This window comes from Primulina tabacum, chromosome 11 (genome assembly GCF_025594145.1).
Source record: "Primulina tabacum isolate GXHZ01 chromosome 11, ASM2559414v2, whole genome shotgun sequence".
NCBI classification, from domain to species: domain Eukaryota; kingdom Viridiplantae; phylum Streptophyta; class Magnoliopsida; order Lamiales; family Gesneriaceae; genus Primulina; species Primulina tabacum.
In genome coordinates, this window is record NC_134560.1 from 5770953 (window position 1) to 5798887 (window position 27935).

At 36.4% G+C, this 27935-nt stretch overlaps 4 protein-coding genes and 1 long non-coding RNA gene across 9 annotated transcripts; 2 read left to right on the top strand and 3 right to left on the bottom strand.

Moving 5' to 3' along the window:
- Window positions 1–191: 191 nt before the first annotated feature.
- On the bottom strand, window positions 192–8475 carry LOC142518068 (uncharacterized). 3 transcript variants are annotated; one of them, XR_012813462.1, is made up of 10 exons: window positions 8153–8475; window positions 7208–7321; window positions 6986–7054; window positions 6889–6908; window positions 1624–1676; window positions 1508–1538; window positions 1213–1291; window positions 961–1091; window positions 759–862; window positions 192–326 (listed from the first exon to the last, which is right to left on the bottom strand). XR_012813462.1 is itself a non-coding variant. In XM_075620690.1 (9 exons), the coding sequence occupies exons 1-9, from the start codon at window positions 8346–8348 to the stop codon at window positions 827–829; spliced, it is 729 nt and encodes a 242-aa protein (XP_075476805.1). In that variant the 5' UTR covers window positions 8349–8475; the 3' UTR covers window positions 567–826. The 3 variants fall into 3 exon arrangements, 1 of the variants encoding a protein (XP_075476805.1); XR_012813461.1 differs by lacking the exon at window positions 192–326 and adding an exon at window positions 567–673; XM_075620690.1 differs by lacking the exon at window positions 192–326 and having other exon boundaries at window positions 567–862.
- Window positions 8476–8631: 156 nt separating this feature from the next.
- On the top strand, window positions 8632–10637 carry LOC142519539 (S-adenosylmethionine synthase 2). The gene is made up of 2 exons (XM_075622584.1): window positions 8632–8786; window positions 9213–10637. The coding sequence occupies exon 2, from the start codon at window positions 9222–9224 to the stop codon at window positions 10401–10403; it is 1182 nt and encodes a 393-aa protein (XP_075478699.1). The 5' UTR covers window positions 8632–8786; window positions 9213–9221; the 3' UTR covers window positions 10404–10637.
- A 4627-nt stretch (window positions 10638–15264) lies between these two features.
- On the top strand, window positions 15265–16583 carry LOC142519542 (uncharacterized). Its single transcript, XR_012813789.1, has 2 exons — window positions 15265–15385; window positions 16288–16583. It is a non-coding gene; the product is annotated as an uncharacterized LOC142519542 (long non-coding RNA).
- Window positions 16468–17621, bottom strand: LOC142519540 (uncharacterized protein ycf20). 3 transcript variants are annotated; one of them, XM_075622587.1, is made up of 3 exons: window positions 17371–17621; window positions 17058–17251; window positions 16468–16873 (listed from the first exon to the last, which is right to left on the bottom strand). In XM_075622587.1, exons 2-3 carry the CDS (start codon window positions 17216–17218, stop codon window positions 16468–16470), a joined length of 567 nt encoding a protein of 188 aa, XP_075478702.1. In that variant the 5' UTR covers window positions 17219–17251; window positions 17371–17621. The 3 variants fall into 3 exon arrangements, with proteins under 3 accessions (XP_075478702.1, XP_075478701.1, XP_075478700.1); XM_075622586.1 differs by having other exon boundaries at window positions 16468–16876; window positions 17339–17617; XM_075622585.1 differs by having other exon boundaries at window positions 16468–16876; window positions 17371–17615.
- A 1751-nt stretch (window positions 17622–19372) lies between these two features.
- LOC142519055 (squamosa promoter-binding-like protein 1) lies at window positions 19373–25739 on the bottom strand. Its single transcript, XM_075621946.1, has 11 exons — window positions 24546–25739; window positions 24086–24267; window positions 22941–23098; window positions 22479–22871; window positions 22053–22127; window positions 21853–21960; window positions 21542–21659; window positions 21292–21433; window positions 20787–20934; window positions 20054–20644; window positions 19373–19961 (listed from the first exon to the last, which is right to left on the bottom strand). Exons 1-11 carry the CDS (start codon window positions 25130–25132, stop codon window positions 19521–19523), a joined length of 2943 nt encoding a protein of 980 aa, XP_075478061.1. The 5' UTR covers window positions 25133–25739; the 3' UTR covers window positions 19373–19520.
- Between the last annotated feature and the right edge of the window lie 2196 nt (window positions 25740–27935).

Sequence of the window (27935 nt, forward strand, 5' to 3'; positions counted from 1 at the left end):
GTAGGGAGCAGAAGCCCTACTTTGTGTGTTAATCTGCAATGTATGGCAGATAGCAATTACATTGGTCATTGATCAGTTATTTAGAAGGCTTAACCCAATCCATTTGTAGTGGCAATGTGCCAGGAAAGTGAAAGCTTTCCTATGTCTCTGGAGGTGAGTGAAAGCTTGTAATTCTTTTTTTCCTATGTCTCTGAAAGTCATGTTACATTGATTTGTAAGTAGTTGGAATGTTGGATGCATTCAGAAATGTCTTTTGCTTGTAATCTTCAATCTTCTAAATTACACTCTCTGATTCCTGACTCATTTGGCCAAAAGTGTCCAAACAACTGCATAATTCACACCTTGAGTTGAGTTTAAATCATTTAGTATTGGTGTGATAATATTATTATAATGTGGATGTACTAAAAAAAGATGCCTCGTGTTGAAATGAGGTAAAATATTTCCAAAACTACTATTTGCATTGCTCATAAAATAGACTGCCGGTAAAGTACCCGTTTGTCTTTCAAATAGGTTCAAACCAACATCACGCAGAGATATCAATTAGGATAACAATTAATGAAAGATGGCAGATACAAATTGTTTCATTCAAATAATTAAATAATACAAGCACCAGCAGCTTCAACAACCTCTCCCGAATAACAAATTAAACAATACAAGCACCAGCCATGTTTACCTAAACCATCACACAAACTAGTGTACAATGAATGTATTAGTAACAAAAACAATGAAATAATCAGGATTCGTGGGTGGGAGGGTACCGATGATGATACTTCATATATGTAGATACATAAATTGCTGAACAGGTTTCATTGTTTCAATGCCTGAATCATACTTCGATACTTTTCTCGGGGTAGTGGTTATCCTGAACAATTGAGGGTAGAGGTCAAAGCAGTCCACCAGCATTGCAACATAAAATATGTCATCAGTCCAATGTAACAAAGATTGACAAATGATTCTAACCTTAATGCATACATATATATAATGGACATCATTGTTCTTTCCAAAGACAGTTTCTCCCTTAGTATCTAATGGAATTGGAACAATCAGATCCTTGTTCTGATCATCTGAACTGTTTCCAGATTCAAGTTTCTCTGCATGCAATTAGATGAACGTTCCATGAACATCATTTGGAGAACGGAAGCAGGCTCACAGAATTCAGATAAATTTTGAAGCTAATAAAATAACCAAGACCACAATAAAAGTTCAGCAAACCTATAGTGTGGAGTTTAATTGCCCAGGAGCATGAATTTCTCAACAATGAAAGTCGATATACAGGTGAACCATATGTAATCTGTAAATCATGTAAACCTCAGTAAGTGATGGACGCAAAGCACAAATACGCTTTAAATAGGCATTGATAACCGGACAAAAAATCTGATGATGTTCAATTGCACTTGGCGGGTTTGTTGCCCAAAGCCCCTAAATACTCATCCTTTTTAATGACAAAAGAAACAACCTACCAGATAAATAAAATAAGATTAAATAAGTATAAGGACAATTACATTACCAGGATATATGCTCCTTTCTCCTTGAGAACCCTATAATTATGACCAACCACTTTGACTTATGGAAGAAAGTGAGAAGAAACAGTAACAAGCAAACTAGAAAAAATGTCCATAATACCTGTAGACTTCTTCGAGCATCCTACCGGCATTTTGCCGTGAGTTTTGACCACACTACAGGGACAGAAAAATCAATATAACTGTAGAATATTGGATTATCTTTATCAAGATTGATAGGATTATCATCAGCTTATCTAGATTGATAAGATCTTGTTACATTATCTTTTATATTTGAATATTTAGGATTGGAATTATCAGTATCTTATTATCCCTTAGATTTAGGAATTAAGTTAACTTAGGAGTCTATAAATTCATTGTATCTAACCATTATTTTTCAAGAGGAATAATACAAGTGAAGCATTTCCCTTTCTCTGCTATTCTCTCAAACTACATGGTATCAGAGCCAACGAGAAAGATCAAAATACAACATGGTTTCACCATCCGTTCCTTCCACTTCCGAGGCCACACCGATCACATCAACAGTGGCCGAAACATCTTCCCTTCCCATAACGAACCACAAATTACACGGAGAAAACTTCCTGCAATGGTCGCAATCCGTTCTTATGTTCATTCGAGGAAAAGGGAAGGATGAGTTTATCTCTAGCGCAGCGATATGCCCCGCTGCAACAGATCCGAAATTCAAGGTGTGGAATTTAGAGAATAATATGATTATGTCGTGGCTAATCAACTCGATGACGACAGAAATCGGTGCAAACTTTCTCTTATACCGAACTGCGAGAGAGATATGGGATGCGGCTCACGACACCTATTCTTCCAAAGACAACACATCTGAACTATTCGGCATTGAAAGCACCCTTCATGACCTCCGACAGGGAGACTCCTCTGTCACGACTTATTTCACTGCCCTTACTCGACATTGGCAGCAACTCGACCTCTTTGAAGTCTACGAGTGGAAATGCCCATACGATGAAAAATGTTATCGGGCAATAGTTGAACAAAAACGAGTCTTCAAATTCTTACTGGGCCTTCACAGCACACTGGATGACGTGTGTGGTCGTATATTGGGGACCAAACCACTACCTTCTCTCCGTGCAGTATTCTCGGAAGTGCGCCATGAAGAAAGTCGCAGAAAAGTCATGCTAGGATCTCAACAACCTATTTCTACCACAGATGCTTCAGCTCTTACTGCGCATAGGCCCTCATTTCCGCATAATGATCTCTCAGGTGCTGCACAGTCTTCACAACTCTTTAACAACAGCGGGAAATTCAAACAGGGACACGCCCATGGTGTGAAAAATACCGAAAACCCAACCACACAGTGGATACTTGTTGGAAAATCCATGGGAAACCCGCTGACTGGAAACCGGCTAGAGAAAGACGAGCAAATGCGGCTGTAACAGAGAATCAGCCCCATGAACCCCAACCTTTCACAAAAGAGCAACTCGACATTCTCCAGCAAATGCTCGGCCAAACTAATTCAACACAAACCTCATCACTTGTTAGCACTGGTAATGTGGTACATTGAGATATATCTTCAATTGCTTTACTTACGCAACATGAGTTATCAGATTGTTGGATTGTTGATTCTGGAGCCTCGGACCATATGGTGGGAAATTTGAAATCCTTTACACATTTTAGTTCTTGTAAGGATTCTCATTCAGTACGCATTGCAAATGGCTTATGCTCCCAAGTGACTGGTTACGGTTCAGTTCAGCTAACTCCAGATATTTTCTTGAAATCTGTGTTATTTGTACCCGATCTAAAATGCAATCTCTTATCCGTGAGTAAGCTCAACAACGATCTCAAATGCACAACTAAATTCCTTGTTGATTCTTGTGTTTTTCAGGATTTGGCATCGGGAAAGATGATTGGCAGTGCTGACCTTTGTGGTGGATTGTATCTCCTAAAGATGGATGTTTCCAAGAGAAGCTTGAATAAAACCACCACCAATCCGCCACCACCTATTCCTTCATGTTCTGTTTCTACTTTCAATAAAGACAGTGAGATCTTGTTATGGCACTATCGTCTAGGACACCCGAATATTTTGTACCTAGGCAAATTATTTCCATCCTTGTTCAATAATAAGAATTCTAATTCTTTCCAATGTGATATTTGTCAATTTGTCCAAGCATACACGATCCACCTTCACACCACAAAGTTACAGACCATCAAAACCGTTTTCACTCATTCACAGTGATATTTGGGGTCCCTCTAGTATGACAAACATTAGGGGTACATGCTGGTTCTTATTGTTTGTCGATGATCACACACGTTTGTCATGGGTTTTTCTAATGAAAGACAAATCTGAAACCTCCAACCTATTCAAACAATTCCACACCATGATTCAAACTCAATTCTCTACCAAAATTCACATTTTACGTACAGATAGAGCTCGTGATTATTTCAACACAGTTTTGGGAGAATACCTGCTCTCTCATGGGATTATTCACCAAAGCTCATGTGTTGACACTCCTCAACAGAATGGTGTGTCCGAAAGGAAAAACCGTCATCTCTTGGAAGTTACACGATCCTTGTTGTTCACGAAAAAATGTTCCTAAACGCTATTGGGGGGATGCCATTCTCACAGCAGCCTATCTCATCAATCGAATGCCCTCACGGGTCCTAAAATTCCACACACCTATCCAAACGTTCCTTAAATGTTTCCCCAACTCACACCTAGTTCATGATATTCCTCTCAAAGTGTTCGGATGCTCAGCATTTGTTCACATTCATTCTCACAACCGCAACAAACCACGCCCTGTCAAATGCATCTTCCTTGGGTATTCCCCAAACCAAAAAGGTTACAAATGTTACTGTCCTACCTCAAAGAGGCTGTACACATCCATGGATGTCACATTCTTCGAAAATGACCCCTTCTATCCTAATTCTACACTTCAGGGGGAAAAGTAAAATATAGAAGTGCAGAATTGGGATCCCACCACAGAATATCTTGAACCAAACACACTTCATACTGAAACAGAAACACCGTCTCCCGTGACTAGCAACCCCTCTATCTATAATGCCCAAAATCTTATCCAACCGATTCAGGTGTACTCTCGACGAAAACAATACCATCAAAAGAGTCAAGATCCAACACAAACTCAGCCTGCTCATGATTCTTCCACGACACCAGATTCAGGTAACCTTGAGAACAATATTCATACATTGGAAAATGATTTGGATGATAGACCGATTGCTTTAAGAAAAGGAGTTAGAACATGCACACAACACCCCATTGGGAAGTTTGACTCACTTGAACGGTTTTCTCCTAATTATCGTGCATTTCTATCACACCTAGATCAGGTACAGATTCCGTCAACTATTGATGAAGCCCTCAAAGAACCTAAATGGAAAGCTGCAGTTTTAGATGAGATCAAGGCACTTGAAAAGAACAAAACATGGCAGATTGCTGATCTTCCACTAGGAAAGAAAACAATTGGTTCACTGGTTGTAAATGGATATTCACTGTCAAACACCTGTCTGATGGAAGCATAGATCGGTTCAAAGCACGACTGGTAGCCAGGGTATACACAGTCATATGGTATTGACTATCAAGAAACATTCGGTCCTGTAGCAAGACTAAATACTGTCGAAGTCCTATTATCACTTGCTGTCAACATGGATTGGCCGTTATACCAACTTAATGTGAAAAATGCATTTCTTAATGGTGATCTCGAAGAAGAAGTGTACATGGACTTTCCTCCTGGTTTTGCATCAGTGACTACAAAGAATAAGGTATGCAAATTACAGAAGTCGTTGTATGGCCTCAAACAATCACCTAGGGCATGGTTTTTCCGATTTACCAATGTTGTAAAGAGAGATGGCTACACCCAATGTCAAGCTGACCACACGCTATTTGTTAAACATTTGGAGGGAGCCAAGATTACAATACTCATTGTATATGTAGACGACATTGTCCTCACAGGGAATCACGAAGAAGAAATGACCCGCGTGAAACTACATCTTTCGAAAGAATTTGAAATGAAAGATCTCGGGCAACTTAGATACTTTCTTGGAATGGAATCTCAATCTCTCAAAGAAAATATGATCTTGACCTTCTGAAAGAAACTGGCATGATAGGTTGCAAACCGGTTGATACACCCATGGATCCAAACATAAAAATAGGAACTGAAAAATATAGTTCCCCGGTGGACAAGGGAAGATATCAAAGGCTAGTTGGGAAACTAATATACCTATCACATACACGACCAGATATCTGCTTTGCTGTGAGTGTCATTAGCCAGTTCATGAATGACCCGAGGGAAGAACAAATGAATGCAGCCTACCGAGTACTAAGATACCTAAAGGGGACTCCTGGACAAGGACTACTGTTTAGAAAAACTTCCAACAGAACAATCAAAGTCTATAGCGATGCCGATTGGGCAGGATCACTCACAGATAGACGGTCCACGTCTGGATATTGTTCATATGTATGGGGGAATTTGGTGACATGGCGAAGTAAGAAACAAACAGTAGTTGCTCGGAGTAGTGCAGAAGCTGAATTTCGATCGCTAGCACATGGGATCTGTGAAGGAATGTGGCTCAAGAGACTACTGTATGAACTAAAGATTGAAGAAAATCATCCTGTGGAGCTTATGTGTGATAATAAAGCAGCCATCAGCATATCCAAGAATCCAGTCCATCATGATCGAACCAAGCACATTAAAGTAGATCGACATTTTATCAGTGAAAAGATTGAAAACAAGATAGTTGTGTTGAATTATATCCCTACTCAATTACAAGTGGCATATATTCTAACAAAAGCACTCCATAGACCAAGTTTTCAAGATTTGTGTTTCAAGCTAGGAATGATGAACCTATATGACCCAGCTTGAGGAGAAGTGTAGAATATTGGATTATCTTTATCAAGATTGACAGGATTATCATCAGCTTATCTAGATTGATAAGATCTTGTTACATTATCTTTTATATTTGAATATTTAGGATTAGAATTATCAGTATCTTGTTATCCCTTAGATTTAGGAATTTAGTTAACTTAGGAGTCTATAAATTCATTGTATCTAACCATTATTTTTCAAGAGGAATAATACAAGTGAAGCATTTCCCTTTCTCTGTTATTCTCTCAAACTACAATAACGATCAGCTTATTAAGATACTGTTGGAAATCATGGATATCGTGATATGTTGTGCACATGAGTCATGATCTTTCAGATTTTCTAGATATCTTAGATTGATATTGTGTAAGTTCCGGTTTTGTGTTTGTGATTTGTGTTGTATTCAGGAAATTTTAAGTCCATTCTTTAGCCCTGCAAATGCATTAATACCCAAATACATTGTTGGAAAAAACAGGAAAAATATTACCTAATCTCTCACAGATACATAAAATGTGACACGTATTACTCACCAAGAGAGAGTCCAGTGTTCCTGGAAGAATATTAAAAAGTATCAGCAACTGTTGTCGAGTGTATTGTTTAAGAAACCGGCAGATATAATAGAAGTACCTTTATCAACCACAGCGTCAAAGGAATTTTCATTAAGTGAACTCATATCCCGGACATCCATTTTCATATCTGCTTAAACATTAAGGAAATGGTGCCTGAACTATGTGCTTTATACATCAAGAATAGTATATGTTTGACAGCAGTATGATTATTTCTTATTACTTATAATATTTAGGATGAAAATTCTAATTGATACATTTTTATTCATGTAACGAATGATACATTTCAGCTTTGGATGATTGGAATACTTCTCTTTCATGGCTTCAATCACCACAGAGGATGAATCAATGTTGACAACCTCTTGGTATCCATCATCAACCATACTTTCACTAAAGGCTGTAGAAGGAAACCATCGTAATCAGATGACAAATTTTAACTACGAATCACAAAGAACTATTGTGTTGCTAGCTTTACATGCTTTTTCACTTGAACACAAATTAATGACTTCAATGGTAAAGGCATAGTTTGTTCCATGGCATTATAAAAGATGGGTCGTGGCGTTTCCTATGTAATGTGGTAGTCTGACATAAGCTAGACTTTATTACCAAGTGATACATGGCATATCATAGCAAAGCATGTGCTTCAACTTGTGCAATTTTAGCTGTTAAATGATGTCACCGCCAATGTAATGCATAATTAAGATGAAAGGAGCTCGTCAAGATAAAATTTGGACATAACCACACCAATTCTTCTAAAGGGAATAATATTCAATACTAGATCCATGCGTGCCAGAATTTAAGAATCCGAAACATTTATTTCCACGAGCTCAAGTAAATTAGTTGATGCAACTCGAGATTTGCTCTCTTAGGACTAGCTCTTGCAAAGATCGAGGGGATCACAGGCAAGTAAGCAACACCATCACACTCATCAATTAAAAGAAACGAAGAAGTTCCAGGGTTGATAACACAGATGCCATATTTGGATGCACTTGAGATATACATCAAAAGATTCGACTCAAAAACGAGTATATACCAGCGGTCCGAAGCAACTTCGATGAAAAATTTAGACTTTGTTTACAATTCCAAAAAGATGAGGGAAAACACAACGTTCACAAGTATAACCAAGATAATATGACATCAGCTCCCAAAACAAATTTTCCACACGAAAAAACGATCAAACATTCACTCAAAAGAAACAAGTATTAAAGATATAAAATGGGGGAAATACCGGAATTTCCACAGCCAACGACGAGAACGCGGTGGGGACGGGGAATGTAGAGGCGGATGAGAGGAGCGAGGGACGGGTAATTTTGGTACCAATCGAAGGGGGTGGAATCCTGTGCATATCGATTATCCCAGTACCATGACTCGCCGTAAGCCTGCGTATCACCGCCGAAGGTATCCGGAATGCGGTCCGCCGTCATTCAAGATTAATTTCCTACGCCGCTGCCGGTCAGAGATGTGTTTCCGGGAAACATAAGATAATTCCGAGGGCTAGTTATGTGCAGCACTGAAAAGGAGGAAAATTGTCTTGTAATATTTATTTTTTGTCAATCATTATCGTATAAGGTTTGAGAAAAATATTATTTATCATATCATATAATAATAAATGTAGAATAATTTTATAATTTAACAAATTTTGGAAATATATTTTTTAAAAGTGAGTTTTAATTTGTATATAAAGAAGAAACGAGTAAGCGAGCTGTATCCACCTCAGCCTCCATGAATCTACACTGAGATTCCATCCAAAGGGGACGCTGTTTGGTCTCTATATATTTCTCCAATCTCCGCCTGCCTTCTTCGCACCGCTTTCCACTCTTCTCTCCGTCTCTCCCCTTTTTCGCTTCCCATTTCAACCCTAGGTATGATTTTCTCTCTTTGTATTTCTAATTCTCAATATAATTTTTCTTGGTTTTTCTTTCATTTGCTGATAATGGAGACATGTTGAGTGCTATAGATCTCGTGTTTTCTTGGAAAAATGCCATCTTTTTCTCTCTTTTGGTATTTGTGGTTTTTTTGGGATGTTGGGTTGTCAACTCTTGAAAAATCTTAGTATTTTTGATGCTGTTTGAAAAGGCAATTTGTGATGCTATAATTAAAAAAAGGTAGTAATATAGATCTACGAGTTTCTTGAGTAAATTTAAGGTTCAATGGAGTGTGAGTGATGATCTCGAGGAGAAATAATTTAACAGAATCTGCATTTCTATGTTTTTTCTGCAAATTTGCTTCGATTATTATATCAGTCGTGTGGTGAGCCAAATTGTTTAATTTGTATGCATGTTCTGTAGGTGAGAGAGATGGAGACTTTCTTGTTCACATCGGAGTCGGTGAATGAGGGACACCCTGACAAGCTCTGCGACCAGATCTCCGATGCGGTTCTTGATGCCTGCCTTGCGGAGGATCCCGAGAGCAAAGTTGCTTGTGAGACTTGCACCAAGACTAATATGGTCATGGTGTTTGGTGAGATCACCACCAAGGCTGATGTTGACTACGAGAAAATAGTCCGTGACACTTGCCGTGCCATTGGATTTGTATCGGATGGTGTGGGTTTGGATGCCGACAACTGTAAGGTTCTTGTTAACATCGAGCAGCAGAGTCCTGATATTGCTCAAGGTGTCCATGGTCATCTTACCAAGCGACCTGAGGATATTGGTGCTGGTGATCAGGGCCATATGTTTGGCTATGCCACGGATGAGACCCCTGAATTGATGCCCCTTAGCCACGTTCTTGCGACCAAACTTGGCGCTCGTCTTACTGAGGTTCGAAAGGATGGTACTTGCCCATGGTTGAGGCCCGATGGTAAAACCCAAGTGACAGTCGAGTACTACAACGAGAATGGTGCCATGGTTCCTATTCGTGTCCACACCGTCCTGATCTCGACTCAGCATGACGAGACCGTGACCAACGATGAGATCGCTGCCGACCTGAAGGAGCATGTCATCAAGCCTGTCATTCCCCAAAAATACCTGGACGAGAAGACCATCTTCCACCTCAACCCTTCTGGCCGTTTCGTCATCGGTGGCCCCCACGGTGATGCTGGTCTCACAGGTCGCAAGATCATCATCGACACTTATGGAGGGTGGGGAGCTCACGGAGGCGGTGCTTTTTCTGGGAAGGACCCGACTAAGGTCGACAGGAGTGGTGCATATATCGTTAGGCAAGCTGCCAAGAGCATTGTGGCGGGGGGGCTTGCTAGGAGGTGCATAGTTCAGGTTTCTTATGCCATTGGTGTGCCAGAACCCTTGTCGGTGTTCGTAGACACCTACGGAACAGGAAAGATCCCCGATAAAGAAATTCTAGATATTGTTAAGGAGAACTTTGATTTCAGGCCTGGTATGATTTCTATCAACCTGGATCTGAAGAGGGGTTCCGGTAATAGGTTCTTGAAGACTGCTGCTTATGGCCATTTTGGTAGAGATGACCCCGATTTCACTTGGGAAGTGGTGAAGCCTCTAAAGCATGACAAGGCTCAAGCTTAGCTCAAGGAATTGGAACAATCAGTATGGACCACTCCTTAGCTTTCAAGAATTTGGGTTTCATTTTTTATTTGATTTTACACTCTTCGACGGGTACGTCGTCGCCGTATGATTAATGTTTAGAGTTTGCCTACTTTTAATGAGAAACTGGATATTAATTTTTGTAGTTGGAAATAGGATCTTGAATACGAGGAAAACTTGCTTCGCAGATTCATAAAGTAATACGTTTACATTGAAGATCAATTTGCTCTTTTAACAGGGGATCGTTAATTGCAAGTGGATGTTCGATTACAAATCGCTTTCACAGGCTTGCCAATAAAATCTCCTAACCAAAATAAACTGAAAATAAATTACACAATGTTTATGTCCATAAACATCAATAGATCAAAGAGATCCGAAACCCAACTTAATCCTCGGTAAGACCAACTTCAATCCTAAGACTATCAGTTTTTGTAGCGTTAAATTAATTGATCCAACGCAACTCTCCAATTTGCGCTGAAATAAAATTGCGCTATTTTCAACTCCACATGTGGCGCAACACTGTAGTTGCCCCACATGCATTTTCAAAAAAAAGTTTTAGATTATTTTGATTGTTTAATTTTTCAATTAAATAATAAAATTTATAAATTATTATTTTAATAAATATTAAATTAAGTTTATTTAAAATTTTGAAATATTAATTATGAAAATTTTAATATTTTGATTTGAAAATAATTAAGTATAAAACTATAAATTTTAAAAACAACCAGATTAAATTATTAATGCGTTAAAAATTGTACAAATTACAAACAACCAACGAAACAACAAAATTACGAAACATGAAAAAAAATTACGTAAAAAATAGATTTTTAGTAATAAGGTAAACCAGACCCCGATCCTCCAATATCTCCAAAATAAGATCTAAAGTTGTCATTATCTTGACGTTCAGCTTCAAGTCTTTTTTTCAAAATTTTTTGTTGTTGAATTCTAGTGTACTCACGCAGAGTTGGATCAGTAATTTTGCTCAAATCTTTGTATAAAATTCTTTCATCCATCTTTCTTTCCTCTTGTTCAAGTCTACTCTTTTGAAGGTCGTAGTTTTGTTGCCTTTCGGCAGTTCCTTGTTTCAAATATTCAAAAGCTCGCGATGTTCTTCCATTGTACGTTGAATTTGAGAAATTTCTTCATCTTTTTTCTTCTTTAATTTGGCTTTTTTCACTCCAATTGGTCTTTGAGAGCTGTTACCGGTATTATCATCACTTAAATTTATTGGAAATGTAGAGAATATAGGTGAACTTGATTGGGGCGATTCTTCAAGTGGAGTATCAGATTGTGATGTATCTAGATTAGTAGCACGCGTTCTAAATTTCTTTGTTGAAGGAATTTTGTCTCCTGAAATTTTTTGACAATCCTTAACAATATTCCACACATGATCGAATGGAAATGCTTTGTTATCTTTACTCTCTTGCACATACAGCACTTTTGCTCGATTCATCTGCATAAAAATATAAAAAATGAATTAGAAGATTTTGATTAATAATGACTGGTAAATTTATTTTTTTTATAATAACTCACAATATCTTGTTCCGATGCACCACTCGGATTGAGATTTTCAATTTGTCGAACAGCATCCTCTCAAATGTGCAACAGAGGTGAGTATGCTTCCAATGCGTTTCTCAATTGATCTTTGAGGGCACGGATGTAAATCACTTCTTTTTTCTTTGTTGTATTTCTCTGCAACCCGAGACCAAAGTTGACCTCTCGATTGGTTTATACCTATTATGGGATCCTGCGAAATATCAAAATAAATATGACAGTAAGAACTTATCTTCATCAACAGTGTAGTTCTTTCTTGAATTTTCGTCTATCAATCTCAATATAAGATGCTTGTAGTTGTGTTGAATATGTTTTTTTAATAGATATGGACTTATTTATAATATTTGGGGCTATCCCTTGAAATATGTAAAAGAAACGGTGACCTTTAGATAGGGCTGTAAACGAATCGAATCGAATTTGAAATTTTCAGTATTCGAGCTCGAGCTCGAATTCGAATAAACATATTCGAAGCTCGATTCGAAACTCGAACTTTTATTATTTTCGATTCGAACTCGATTCGAACTGAGGCTCGAGTTCGAATCGAATTCGAACTCGAATAATATATATATATATATATATATATATACTTAATAATATTTTATTTATTTTTTAAATATAATGCTAAAGTTCGCGAACGGTTCGCGAACAATCGAACAATATAATTTTAGCTCGAATTCGATTCGAAAAATATTCGAACATGTTCGAGTTCGGCTCGAATTCGATAATTTCGAATTCGAACCAAATATTATTCGAACCGGCTCGAAAAGTTCGTGAACGTGTTCGTTTACACCCCTACCTTTAGATGAGATTTCAATAAATCTCATCCATTGAGATCTCATCCATATATCATCGGTTGGATGAGACCATTGAAATATTTTATCTACAAATTATGTTCATTGAATAAAATTTCATTAGATAAGATTTCAAACCAGTACTTGGCCAGCTAGTTTATCATGCAAGAAATATTTGTTAATGGCCAACTTGTCACTAGATAAGTTATAGAGTTCCAGGAAATCTTATCTGACATTTGACATTTGTTTATTACTATGCATATACATAATTGATATCAAAAAATAAAATAAAAATAAAAAATACGTAATTCCCAAGAAAAGTTGATATCAAAAAATAAAATAAAAAAATAGTAAGGAAATAAGTTTTGAGATTTTCAATTATATCATACGTTGAAATCTTATCTACAAAATTTATCCGTTGGATGAGATTTCAGTAGATAGAAAATCTCATCCATATTATCTTTAAAACTTTTATATAAGGTAGTATAAGTTATATGTTATTGTAAACAATTAAAACCAACACCAAAGAGAAATGAATTCTTCTTCAGGTTCGTCTTTATTGTATGATAATGAAGATGACATAACCAATTATTTGGTTAACGATGCTGAAGCCATTGCTAAAGAAATTCAATGAGCAATTGTTAGTCATATTCATACACGCAATATGATGATGCATGCCTATATCAATCAACAAGTTAACGAAGGCACCGAGAAGAGGATCAATTCCTGGTCATGTTGTAATTCGTTGCGATAGAGAAATAGCCGATCGTAATTTGTTCAATGACTATTTCTCTTAGAATCCCAGATTTCATGAAGGTTATTTTCGACGATGATTTCGGATGTCCCGTAATCTATTTCTTCGTATCGTTGATGCTGTCAAAAATCATGATCAATATTTTATACAATGGAGTGATGGTTTGGGACGACTTGGGCTATCAACTAATCAAAAAACAACAGCTACAATTCGATTATTAGCATACGGCTTACCTGCGGATGCGGCTGATGAATACATCAAAATAGGATAGTCAACTGTGATTAAATACTTGCAACACTTTTGCCGAGCAGTAGTGGAAATTTTTGCAAATCAGTACTTGCGATCTCCAAATGCCAATGATGTTGCTCGACTCTTATATATTGCTAAACAACGAGGCTTCCCGGGGATGTTGGGAAGTCTCGATTGTATGCATTGGAAATGAAAAAATTGTACTACTGCTTGGGCTAGGACAATATACAGGTCGTAGTGGGTCACCAACAATTATTTTAGAAGCAGTGGCCGATTATGATCTTTGATATGACATGCGTATTTTGGTATGCCTGGTTCAAATAATGACATCAATATTTTGGAGGCATCCACTTTGTTTTCCGATTTGGCTCAAGGTATTGCTCCACCTGCTCATTATACTATCTGTGGAAAAGAATATGATACAGGCTATTTACTTAACCGATGGTATCTATCTAAAGTGGTCAACTATTGTGCAAACTATTCGTGACCCACTTGGACCGAAAAATAGATATTTTGCTATGAAACAAGAGTCATGCAGAAAAGATGTGGAGCGTGCATTTGGTGTTCTTCAATCTCGATTTGCGATCGTGGCATCTCCAGCATGGTCTTGGCGTAAAAACGATTTACATTACATAATGAAAGCTTGCATTATCATGCACAACATGATTATTGAAGATGAACGTGATCTTAGTGCACCAATTCAAGATGCAATGGAAGCACCGACTCCAAACGTTGAAATAGTGGTCAATGACGAAAATGCTAGATTTCAAGAATTTTTCGTTCGTTATAAAAAAAATAAAAAATAGAGATGCTCACTATGAACTACGAAATTCGTTAATTGATCATTTGTGGGAACAATATAGCTCTTCGAATATTTAATATTGTGTTTGTGTTATATTATTCATTTAATATTAAATGCTCGTGTTTTTTTTTAATTCCAATAACTTGTATATTTTTTGCAAAGAATATTTTGATTAATTTTTTTATATGACATAATTAATTCAAATAATTTAATTTTTTATACGAAATAATTAATTCCAATTTTAATATATAAATTATAAGATTTAAATATTATCGTATTATCAAACTATAAATAGTTGTTAGGAAATATAAATATTAATGTTGAAATAAAAAAGAATATTCTGAGAATATTCTATTGTAGTGCGAAATGTAGTGCAATGAGTTGGAGCTGATTTTGGTGTAACACTAATGTAGCACAAAATGTAATGCAGAATATGGTACAATGGGTTGGAGATGGCCTAATATTGCTCACGCTCCCATGAACTCAGTCCATCTTCATGAAAAAATAATGAGACTTCAGGTTTCCTAAAACCTTTCAGTGCATATAACAAAATTTGTGTCGCGTCGTCGAGTTAAAGTGCAACTATGAGTATATGAAATACTTCCCATTAATGTGAGGTTCACACATCTTTCAGTGGAGCAGAATGTGAGGTATGCTTCTGCTTCTTGGATAGATGGTCGGTGGTCCAGTGCAACTAAGAGTAGATGAATACTTACCATTAATGTGAGGCTCACACATCTTTCAATGGAGCAGAATGTGAGCTATGCTTCTGCTTCTTGGATAGAAAGCCGGTGGTCCTTCAACTAGGCTCCATGTCGGCAACCCTGATAAAAGGAATTACAGAGACAGTGAATTATGATTTACTGTCAATTCATCATATCTCATACATATGCCAAAACTTTTCCACCATTAATACAAGGAAAAGCATAAAAAAGGCTTTTGAATCGAAGTGCCACCAACTCGACAAGCATCCCGAAATTCGTTAGTGGCATCGTCAAACATCAGCGTAACATGTACACGTAAATAAGCTGTCATAGTCCCCCATAGGTAGAAATGAATGTTTTAATTGGTTAATACAAGACTTGCCTACAAGACTCTAATTGAATTCTATGAAGCAGGCGATTTATCAGTCATGTTAAATGGGCAGACAGTAGCTTTTACCACTCCACATAGTTATTTGGTTCGTAGCTGTTTTCACAATTCCCAACTTCCTGGTTTTTCTATTTGATGAGTAAAAAAAATGGACATGAATAAGTATTTATTTTCAGAAGTCAGAACAAATAAATCCAGGCAAATTTGTACCTGAGACGAAGTTCAGTAGGTTTAATACTTATGTCATGTCAAAGTCTAAGATCCAGGTCTGGATATGAGCCAGAGATACAGTGGATATGAATTGATAAGGAGAAGACCATTTTCTGAGAATTGAACAGGCTGCTCCAAAATCACGTATCAAATCCATGTGTTAAGGTGCACTAAAAGAGTTGGAAAATACCTCCACATTACAATGTAAGGGCAGTAAGGCCATTGTTCGTGACAAAATAATTGTTAGTAGGAAGAATGAATTAAGTCTCGGAAAAAGGATTAAGTGATCTATTTCATATTAAGTAAATTCAAGTAGAACAATTCAATTTCACCCCCTACAAAAATACGAACATGATGAACAGAACCAGGTACAGAAATGTCAAAACATCATTTTAAGAAGCAAAAGGGGAAAAGAAGTAAACCTGGGTACATCAAACCGCGTGATTGTTCCTAGGACTTCAGGTAAAGTTTAAGTCACTTAATAGGCAGTTGCCTTCGGTTAGAGTTTCTTTTCAATGGTGGAGATCAAGGGTTTCACGAATTCGTATGAAACAGAGTATTGATAATGCATCTCTATTCAAACTTATGTTATATCTAATACTTAAAGGAGTCCAAAAAGAGACCAAGCGATAGCCCAGCCTTCCAGTAATTGAATATGATGATTAAGTTCTTTATGTTGTCCACAAAATTTAGAGAATACTTATACATAAGAGCCCCAATCCCCTCCACAAGAGCCATGGCCAAAGCAGCAGACAGCACATCCCAGTCTCCTGTTTGTCCAATCGCAGTGGCAAAAGCAGTTGCGCAATAGAATCCCACCAAGAAAGAGAATAATTTGACGGGAAGGTTTCTCCTCAACTCCTTTAATCTAGTAATCAACATAACTCGAACAGTTTGGATAGCCCTGATAAGTCGAGTTCCACCACGTGAGTCATTTGCAGAAGAAGAAGAAGAATTTAGCCTACTGCCATCGGTTGCACTTCTAAGAGACCATGTCATCCTTCTACATGATTGTATGTAACCAACTTTCAGCTCATGCAATGTATAAAGCATGCCAAATTCATTTGGTAAAAAACAGAATATTGGAGAATAAATATCATCAAACTGTTTTTGAATGTAGCTAGACATGATTCTTTAAGTAGTAAATAAAAAACCATATAAAACAGCACTGTCTAAAGACCCACTTGAATTTGTCGACCGTAAAAGATTGACCCTTGGCAACGGAAAACGTCAGCAGAAAGGGCGTGGGCGTCGATTTGCCAAAGGAAAAAGCAACAAGCAACCTTGACTTGGAAATTTTAACACTCGGGAGTCTGAAACCAGTCAAATTGAGAGACGATGGCATGTTCTTGGATCAAACCATAGAGGAACCCGGAGGCTGCAATCCAGATGTTGAATAAAATAAAAAGCAATATCATCGAATTCCTCCATAAAATACAGGGTTCAGAATGAAAAATCAAATTACCAAATCATGAAAATAGAAGATACTACACTAACATTATTAGAAAATAAAAGCAGCCCAGATGAAAATTCGTCAAGAAACTCAGTCCCTTCTCAAATCTTGAAACCATGATAACGCCTCCATGAACATCAGATCAAAAAACACGATTATGTTACACTTTAACTGCTAAAAATGATGTTCAGTTGAGAAATGAGGTCCGAGATTCACCGGAGAAGAATGGTGTCAACTTTAACCCAAACCAAAACACCAATAAATTGAATTAGGTTGGGTATGATTTTTCTTCCTGTTTTATGTTTGGGCTTTAACGAGGGGACAGGGACCGCAATTGGTCATTGTTCGATTGGTAAACACTGAGAAATGTGGATTTTTGTCACACATAATATATGAATATTTTTATTTATAAAAGAAAAAAAATAGACAAACAAATAAGATTAAAGATTTTAGTATTAGCAATTTTTTTTTAAAAAAAGAATGAGAATAAAAGAAGTAGAAATTATATGGAATGGAAATTGATAAAGTTTTATGTTAGTTGGAAGTTATAATCAAATTTGAAAGAAGTTATTTTTTTTTAATGTTTTTGTCCGTAAATTGTTAGTTGATAATGTTTATATATGAAATTCGATATTGATATAACTAATTCGGACCAAAACAGTTTCTATAACACTGCTAAAGTTTTATAATATAGTAAATATTATAAATTTTTTTTGAACAATTACTTTTTCTCTTAAAGACATTCATCATCTTTTTCAAAATAATTTTTGTCAATGACAAATAAAACCTTGGACAAAAAAATTAGAGAGAGAGAAAATATTTCATCGTAACTAACATGCAAATTTGATGTATAATTTGTTTTTTCTAAAAAATGTTATACAAAAAAGGGAAACTTCAAAAAATCCTCAAAGCCTATTTTAATTTATGCATCAATTTGAAGATAAAAACTTGTGTAAGACGATCTCTCAGATCGTATTTTGTGAGACGGATCTCTTATTTAGGTCATTCATGAAAAAATATTACTTTTTATGCTAAGAGTATTACTTTTTATGGTGAATATTGATAGAGTTGACTTATATTACAAATAAATATTCGTGAGACAGTCTCACAAGAAATCTTCTCCGGTTTGAAAGTACGTTTTTAGTATATACCGTCAAACATTGTTTAGTTTGGACTCCCCAATTCTTTCAAAATACTAAAATAACTTTCTTCATGACTTTTGAAATTCCCAAAATACCAATGTTATTATATTATTTATTAATTCTTTTTCTTGGTATATTTATAAAATATAATTTCTTGAACTTTAAGAGAAACAATGTGATCTCAAAGTGGTTAAATTTTTTTGTGTATACTCCGTTCAATCAAATCTTGATAGCAATTTTTTCAAAAAGTAAATTTCTCCATAACAACCAATATAAAGATTAGCTTTCGGAGAAATAATTTAATATGTTGATTAAGTTGATAATTTTTTACATCTTTTAAAAAACAATTTACTTGAATGGGGAGAGATCATAAGAATACGTTTGACCTTTTCCGTATTGCCAACTAGGAGTTTTGGGTTAACAATTTCTAGCTCGTCCAAATGACAGGTTGGCCCACCCCAGCAAGTGGTGAATTGTGATGTATTGTTAATCAATCTGTCTCAACTCGTCAAATATAACTAAAAATTGATGGATAAGTTCGCCTCGTAAATAAACGGGTTGGGTTCCGTCCAAATGGCAGGTTGGTCCGTCCCGCTACGCCAAATGACGGGTTGCGATCGTCCCGTTCTGGGACTCGTTTTGACAACTTAGTAAAATCTATAAAATTATTGAAAAAATGGTAACTTGGAGTCAATGAAAGAGGAATTGAGTATGAAAAAGGAAAAAAGGAGAAAAAATGGAAAAAAAGAGTAGAAATTCACGTGTAAGCCGCATTTGTGTATTTAAATAGCCCATGAATTTATATTTATATATAAATCAAATCGAGGAGTTTGAAACAAATCAAAGGTCAGACAAAAAGACTGATCCTAAATGAAACTTGAACAAAATTACTGAAATTAAGACAAAGCCTAAAACCAGATCCTTTATTGCACCTCCCCTTTTTGTCTAAATCTAAAATATTTGAACTCCAAATATTTATATAAAGATACATACACGCACACTGATGGATAATAAATTAACTTCTTACAACGTAACAAGCATTCTAAAAAGGGTCACTCAGAGCCATACTTCAACAGCTCCCACCTGAAGGGACGGAAACATGGATGAACTTCAGGCGAGCTTTTGAAGAGCAGCGCGGCACACACACAAACTGCGGCTATTGCCACCATGGACAGCATTGCCGGTTTGTAAATCCTCACGGATGATCTCCAACTTCCATAACCCCCCATTTTCGGCTCACATTGGCTACAACTTCGAGGTCTTTCTGTTTCAAAAGCAACCCCTGACTTACCCAACTTACCTGTGTTTCCGATTTTCTGTTTGGTGGGTACAGTGTTGTCTGGAATGTCCACTACAATGTGGCTGTTTAGCAATTTCTTGTTCAGCTTCCGCTGAACTAGATGGATGTAGGAATAATGACCGCGGAAACATGCGTAATCATGAGGTGTCAACCCTGTGCTGTCTTTAGCATTCTTCCACGCGTCGATTCCCACCTGAAAAAGAAAATGTGATTTCTTGAGTTTAGAAACATGTATCGTTCTTAACCATGCCGTGCTTATTAAAAGCATACAAAGAAGGAGCATACCGATTTGGGATCTTCAGTTAATGCATCCAATACACTCTCACGGCCATCTAGACAGGCCGCTATGTGAAGAGGAGTCAGCCCTCCTGGCCCAACAGAATCAGGCCTAAACAAATACTGCTCCTCGTCAGCTTGATTAAGTTTTGGTCCCGTTTTGTTCAAAGATTCACTCGGACGGTATTCTAAGAGAAACTCTATCATGGACTTGCTATTTCTCCGGACAGCTTGGTGAAGAAGGCCAATGTCCACCAAAGCCCCCGGATCAACGGCACCATCCAAGAAAATGCTCAAGAGCTTTTCGACTACGGCACACCAGTCATGATCAATGGAGAACTCAATAAGCCACCTGAAACGTTTGAAAGGGAATAGATCCACTTTAAAACTGGATTCACCCAGCCTATACTTCAAACAGCTTCTCTGGAGAAGCCAACCCAATTCGTGCATGAACTCCAAAGCTTGGTTCCTAGTCTCTAATTTATTTGTATCTCCATCAGTGACTCCAATGATGCTCTCTAGGGTACAAATTTCTAAACAGACATCCTTCTCTGCAACGATGAAGGGAAAGAAGCTGCTGCTGAGACCATGGTCTTCAACCTAACATATATGAGTACAAACAAAATTCATTACATATCAAGGGTGAGCATGCATCAATTAGACTGTAATTTCACAAAACTCTTAATAAAACAAACAAGATATATTTTTTATTTGGGCATCAAAGCAATGAATACAACATCACCTCAATAAATCCCCTTCCAACTATATTTGGCATGGTGCAAGAGAAGTTAAGGGATTGAATCCCATCATGCTCCGTGAATGACTCTGCTCCTGTTCTAGCACCACAATTTTCCTCAGCCAGATATTTTCCATCTATTTGGCATAGTAACCTGGACCAAAAAAACAAGTGAATGATATAAAATTGCTTCAGGCAGTGTTCAGATTCTTTATGAATTTGGATTGAAGGATTTCAAGTCCATCGCATAAACTTGAGCAAAAATAAATTAATTAAGTTTTTCAAATTCCAAATCTTAGTCCAACAAAATTTTGTATACGGTATTTGAAATCATCTGCACCTATATCTCATTTCGAATCAATGTATTTTCAGATATTTTGATTTCAAATCCTCTTTTAAATTCAAATACCTCCACAAGACGCAGCCTTAGATTTTCCATAACTTCATAAAAGAATGAACGATTCAAACAACCTTGTCTAAACCAAGAGATTGATGCATGTAAAAAGAATACCTTGAAGTTACAAGGGAAAAATTGAACCCTTGGACAAAAAACTGAACACTCTCTGAGGCACAGACGGCAATAGGACTAATACTTGAAATTCTGCAGCTTTGATGATATTTTAGATGTGACGGTGTGTCTAGAACAACCTGGCCTGTGATCAAATGGAATTTTTCAGCGTTATTGACATTCGAGGATTTTCCATTTCTCGGAAACAGAAAATAATTTGAAACAAATAATAGGACCAGAAAATAAAATATACCGTCGTAGACAAATGAGATGTGATTCTGTACTTGAGAGTATATCCATCCAGTTTTCCAAAACGAATCGTTAGATGAATCAAAAAGCCTCCTCAAACTGGAATATAGATCACAGTACAGCTGGAGGCCAAAATAATTGTGACAGTTAGATGCCATTTTCTTAAAAGCTGTATTTATTCCCTTTTACAATAGCTCAAGTTATCAAACTAATCAAACTAATCGACATCCAGTTTGATTATTCATGTACTTACAGCCTCATTGCACTCTAACTCAATTATTAACTTCCAAAAATTCTGGCTGAATAAAACTTTACCTCCTCCCACATGGAATTATCCATACGTAGGTATATCGTCAGTATGACGCAACCAGGTCGGATGTAGCTTTCTATCTCTGTAGGACTATTGGATAGCCAATCAAGAATCTGAAATCCATTGGATAAATTTGAAATTCAACCACAAATGAGCAAATTTAAGTCATTGTGAAAATATTTAACCTTGAAAGCCAGGAACAAACCTGCTTTCGCACAACAAGAGGGAAATCACTTGGATCTTTCCCAAAGAGTTTAAAAACAATCCGATCTGTGCGACTCTGCGATCAAATTGAAAATTCTGTCACAATGAAACCCAACAAGAAATGGTATCTCAATGCAAAAACTACTTGAAGTTATTTCTTCCGTCCAACAATTAAAGCATTCAAAACATGGTTATCAAATAATAATACTTGATACAGCGCAAGTTTAAGAGGCACTAGAAGTTGTGGTGAGGAGAATATCATATCCTAGTTCGGGAGCTGAATGCACAGTTTGATCAAAATGAAAGATTATATATGTATTCTAGTCATATGAAAACATGAAGATATATGGGTTTGGTTCTAAAATAGAAGCTTTCAATGTAGTCCTGCGGAAATATATAAAAGCTCTACAATAATTTTAGTTAACACCTGCTCATCCCCACTGGATGTAGATGGCGAATGGCTTGAAGTCGAACCAGAATTCCCACTGTTCTGAGCAGGAAAAGAATTTCGAGAATCTTTATACAGCCAAAATGACCTAGAAGGTGATACATTCCCTGTATTTTCCGGGGCAACAGTGTCCTCAAGACCGTCCATGCAGTCTTGTGAATCATCATAAACATTATTTAAGTCAATGTTACTCAGTTTTATCCTTTCTGTTGGAGTATCAGAAGCATTTGCTTTGATCGAGTTGCTAGCGTTTTTTATTAAAGTAGATGAATTGTCTGTAATTCCACCTTGAGAATTATCAGCCAGCATCCTCTTTTGTGTCAGATCAGATGCAGATACGATCACACCCCGCCCAGCATTTCTACTAAGGTCCTGCAGATAATAATAGTCAGAAAACTAACCAAAAAATGAGAATATTCAAGTCTTTGGGACCTTAGGCACCTTCTCTGTTTCCAGATATTTATCCACGTTCTGCAAATCCTGAGAAACAGGTAACAATGTAGCAGGGTTCCTTTCACCAGTAGTACCAGCAAGATTTGCAAGGTTTCTTAGGAGATGAGATAGCAAACCCTGATTCTCTGTTTGATCTGAGTCATTGGCTGCAAAGTCATTGAGTGAGACAATTCATGATGAGTCACAAGAATTTGAGTGAATAATGTCCTGGATGAATAAATTTAAAAAGACAAAACAAGAAACACTAAAGAAACAGGTTTGGACATAGAACACAAAAAATCAAACAGGAGGAAAAAACACAATGAAAGTATGGAAGCACGAGTGATGGTGTGCAATTGAAGCACCCACAGGTCCCTATAACATCCTTCTAATAGACAATCAATCACACAACTTCTTATAATTAGATGTGTTTGGCTCGAACATAGGTAATGAAAAAATGTCATATAAATTTCCTGGACTCTCGCTGATACATATCAAAGCTGACAGTAGTTGAAATAACTGAGCTTTATCTACGTTCCAAAACCTAATTTGAACCCTACAACTAATTATCATCAACTCTGCAGGTTGTAGCGATGCCAAAATTTATCTTGGCTTGACCTAAATGATTATTGTTGGCCATGTACCTCCTTCAGTCAACATATATTTTGTTAAAAAGGAGAGAAAACAAAGGAAGGAAAATGTAAAAAACGAAAGAAAAGAATAATTGCAGCATAAAATGCATCCTACTCTAGTTTGGTGATTGCACTTACATAGTAGTTTATTTATAGATTTCAACAGGCACATGGATGATACTCCAATGCATATAAACTCCCTTTATCCACGTCTACTATCTAGATAGCATGACTTAACTGAAGCAAGTTTGATTCTCAGAAAGTTGCTTTATTTCATCTTAGTCCCACTACAAAAGATTTTTTTTTCTGACAGGTGATTCTACTTTCAGGGATCCGGTAGTTCATTAAGATTAAACAAGTATGTGTTACCCAACAAAAAAAGAAACACGAAATAGCAACTAGACTAGGATCCATGAAATGCTCGATCAAATTTTCGAACTAAGCTAGTTCTTTTTCACATAATGCAGTCAAACGGCTAAGATAGTGCCGCATAACAAATAATTTAGTCAGATAGTAACTTACAATGTATATTGGAGAGTATCTTTAGCAGACTGATTAGTAAATAATTACTTCCCCGCTCATCATTAAGAGTTGCTGCATTTACAACATTTTCAGGATGAGTTTTCCTTCGCCTTTTGTTGTGACCTGCCAATCGCCTGCGACAACTCCTCTTCCCTTCATCAAACTCTTCCAGAACATGAAACCTGGAGAAAAACTAATACTATCTTAAAAATCACAATGGCATACTAACCAGTGGTTCTACTATTACTTGGTTTTATAGCAGACTTCCAAATAATTTCAGAATGCATACACAGTCCAAATATACAACACAAGGCAGCATAATTCTGAGGAACATATCCAGATTAGTGAATGTGGAGTGAAAAGGTATTAGAGGTAAGGAGTTAGATAGGAACTGCTGATCCTACGGTTTATGGGCAATGCTAACAATCCTTCCACAAAAATATTTAGATGAAAGAGTGACCTGCTGCACTGCTGACAAAACCGCTGCATAGCATTTCCCACTAAAGCTTTGGTAGCCTTAGAATGCACATCACAAACTTTATGCCGTTTGTGATAATCTTTCGCATTGCTCAAGTCCGCCTTACAATCCTCCACTTGGCAAACCGCACGACTGGATGGTACTCCTGAAATTTTGGTCTTCTTACCACTCTTACCTTCTGACTTGTCTACATCCCCTTCCGTGACAGGATACATTTGTCCACCTAGCTTCAGATTCAGTGATCCACGCTCTTCATTCACCTTTTCGGTTTCAACCTCAACACCCCTCCTACGTTTGTCCAACTCAGACCGTTCTCTCTCAATTCCATCTGACCCCGATGAGAAACTATAGGAGGCTCCGTTATAAGCCGGAATTTCTGATCCAGCCGGAAAGAACTGTTTACTTCTACAGTCTGATGGAACAGAGTTCAGAGGAGCAGCCACAAACAAATCGCCATCCCATATCCAGTCATTCAAATCCCATTCCACACTCCTTTTTCCCATGGCCTTCAAATCGGGAGCCACTGGACCAAAGAATTGATGCAACTTCCCACCAAACTTCGTCTCCATTAATGAAAATCCAAACCACCACAAAAGCCAAACTTCAAAACGAGAGAAAGTAACCAGAGTTCCAAGAATCTATATTCACAAAAACAAGGGCAAAGATTGAATCTTTCCTGTGGGTCTACAGCAAGCTGATTAAATTCAATTTTCGATCAGCCTCGCTAGTACCCCAGAAATTCAACAAGAGCACGATGACACGTCCATGGATCCAAACAAGCACACCCCACGATCCAAAATAACTCTAATCTACCATTGAGATCGATTCGGGGTACCACATAACGGACAGACCACATCTCCCAACACTTTAACCCAAAAAGACTTTACCTTCGATCAAATACAAAAAAACCCAGTATGTATCCCTTGAGGCCCGTCTTTGTGGATATCGGGTATTTTCTTTTTCCCACTGCCTGTACAACATATGATAAGATACAACTAAACCTTCCCACAAAACCGAAAGTGAGATTCGATCTGCGATGTTTCAGCTCTGACCGAAAGATCACCGGCGATTTAGAGCTCCACAATACAGAAGAGAGAGAAAAACCCGAACCGCGTTCTATATATTATCAGGGTCAGAGGAAAACGTAAAAAAAAATGGAGTACGCGATACAGAAAAATAACCTACAAGTACTATAACATTTGCTAGTAGAAAAGGTACGTAAAAATTTGACCCCCGCTTCGGGGAATCTACAGCCCCCACAATCCAGTTCCACTTCCCTCCGTCCATTGCTTGTCTCTACTATCAACGGTAAAAATTGAAAAGAGAAGTTAATTTGTGGAAATTTATCGAGGAAATTTTGCATTTACCAGTGAATTGAATCTGCTGTTTTATGTTTGTATGTGAAAATATGGAATGGAGATGTATTGGTGGCAATTTTGACTCTTTATCAACTTCCACGCGAACTGAATTTATTTTCTAAAAAATTATAGTCGGTAGTTAATAATATAATTTTAACAATTTAAATTGTACTAACAGTTCAAATTTCACGTGAATAATTATCATACCCATTGGTGATCGCGAATTGTTATATGTTATTTAAATTTGTTTTTTTCAAAATATTTTGATGGAATAAATTGTTGATATAAGAAAAAATATATATTAAGATACAAGGGGGAGTGATCATTGTGATTATTCGAATGAAGTTCCTATGATCTTGGAAAAACAAGTTGATATGGCCATTATCTACATTATTATTAAAAAATCACAAAAACTCATCTGAGACGATATCACGTGTCAGTTTTGTAGACATGTATTAAATTTGTGTCACCTATGAAAAAATATTAATTTTTTTGTAAAAAATATTAATAGTAGTAATCGAATTCGCAATCGAATATAGACAAGATTTTAAAAATATTGTATACGACGATGGATTAACTCGATATCATACTCTTAGAATGTAGTAAAAAAAAAATTATAGCATGTAAAAAATATTAATAGTAGTAATCGAATACGCAATCGAATATAGACAAGATTTTAAAAATATTGTATACAACGATGGATTAACTCGATATCATACTCTTAGAACGTAGTAAAAAAAAATTTATAGCATGCCCTTTATTCAATTAGCTAATAGCATGTCAAAATGATTATGAATTATTCGATGGGTAAATTTGAGCAAGTTGCAAAGTGATTTAATGTAGTAAGCATGTGTGGGGTTGGGGGAGAGTACATGGAGATATTGACCCTTCAGCAAATAAAAAGAGATGCCTCTCAATAATACCCAACTTCTTCTGCATCCTTCATTTTCTGAATTTATCTTCATTCAATTGTCTTTTTTTTATGTTATTTTTTTCAAAAAAAAAAATAATACCGACGATGTACATGTTAATATTTCGATTGTGTTATAAAATTTTTTTAGGGTGAAATTAAAAAAACATAAATGAAAGGTAGAATGTCGATTTTAGTCTAGTATATATTTGAGCCTAACATTTTTAGACATGTATGATCTGTTGATTCAATTATAGTCGTGTAACTATATTTCGATTATTAATTTTAGTTATTATCATAAAAAATCAAGTGATAAATTACTAGTATCATCGGGAAATTGTTGTGATTACGCGGTTTAAAAAAAATCGCGGTGATTTTTGTGTCAAAAGTATTATTTTTCAATCTAAATATGAATCAAACTGATCTATTTAACGCACAAATCCATAAAAGCATCTCAGAAGATATAGAAAAAAATTTGTTTGAGACAGTCTCACATGTCGTATTTTATGAGACGGATCTCTTATTTCGGTCATCCATGAAAAATTATTACTTTTTATGCTAATAGTGTTACTTTTTATTGTGAATATCGGTAGGGTTGACCCGTCTCACAGATAAAGATCCATGAGATCGTCTTACAAGAGACCTACTCCAAGAGATAAAATGTATTATCATATTACCCTTAGTTTGGTTGGCATGATAAAAGGGTGATTGATGAGTAATCACTCCTCATCACATGTTTGATATAAGTATTGGTACTCCCAATTATCTTGTGGGCTATCACATGGCCCGTGTATGGCCCGAACTGTATATATTACATGAGAGATTAACTATCACATCTTGTCCAAGTGATTCTTCATACAACCCAAAGACAATAATATATAATTCTTGTTTTACCCTTTAATAACAAGTATGAACTAAATTTATACATATGATTTAATAATATTTATATAAGAATTCGAGATAAATATTAAAATATAAAAGTTTATGCAATAAAATATAATTGTACAATCTTAAAAATCGTCTTAATCCCAACTTATGAATTTACTACTCACTGTTTAATTTTTAATTAATTTTCAAATTATATAATTCAAATTTATAATAATA

What these genes read in the sequence shown, in the direction of transcription:
- LOC142518068 (XM_075620690.1), bottom strand. Translation starts at nt 8,348, where the DNA reads ATGACGGCGGACCGCATTCCGGATACCTTCGGCGGTGATACGCAGGCT. An exon ending in AGAAAGGAGCATATATCCTG is followed by an intron (nt 1,292 to 1,507) that starts GTAATGTAATTG and finishes CATGATTTACAG; the next exon opens with ATTACATATGGTTCACCTGT. An exon ending in ATATATATGTATGCATTAAG is followed by an intron (nt 863 to 960) that starts GTTAGAATCATT and finishes TCAATTGTTCAG; the next exon opens with GATAACCACTACCCCGAGAA.
- LOC142519539 (XM_075622584.1), top strand. Translation starts at nt 9,222, where the DNA reads ATGGAGACTTTCTTGTTCACATCGGAGTCGGTGAATGAGGGACACCCT.
- LOC142519540 (XM_075622586.1), bottom strand. Translation starts at nt 17,218, where the DNA reads ATGCCATCGTCTCTCAATTTGACTGGTTTCAGACTCCCGAGTGTTAAA. An exon ending in TTTACGGTCGACAAATTCAA is followed by an intron (nt 16,877 to 17,057) that starts GTGGGTCTTTAG and finishes ACAATCATGTAG; the next exon opens with AAGGATGACATGGTCTCTTA.
- LOC142519055 (XM_075621946.1), bottom strand. Translation starts at nt 25,132, where the DNA reads ATGGAGACGAAGTTTGGTGGGAAGTTGCATCAATTCTTTGGTCCAGTG. An exon ending in CATCCAGTGGGGATGAGCAG is followed by an intron (nt 22,128 to 22,478) that starts GTGTTAACTAAA and finishes ATTTGATCGCAG; the next exon opens with AGTCGCACAGATCGGATTGT. An exon ending in TAACTGAAGATCCCAAATCG is followed by an intron (nt 19,962 to 20,053) that starts GTATGCTCCTTC and finishes TTTCTTTTTCAG; the next exon opens with GTGGGAATCGACGCGTGGAA.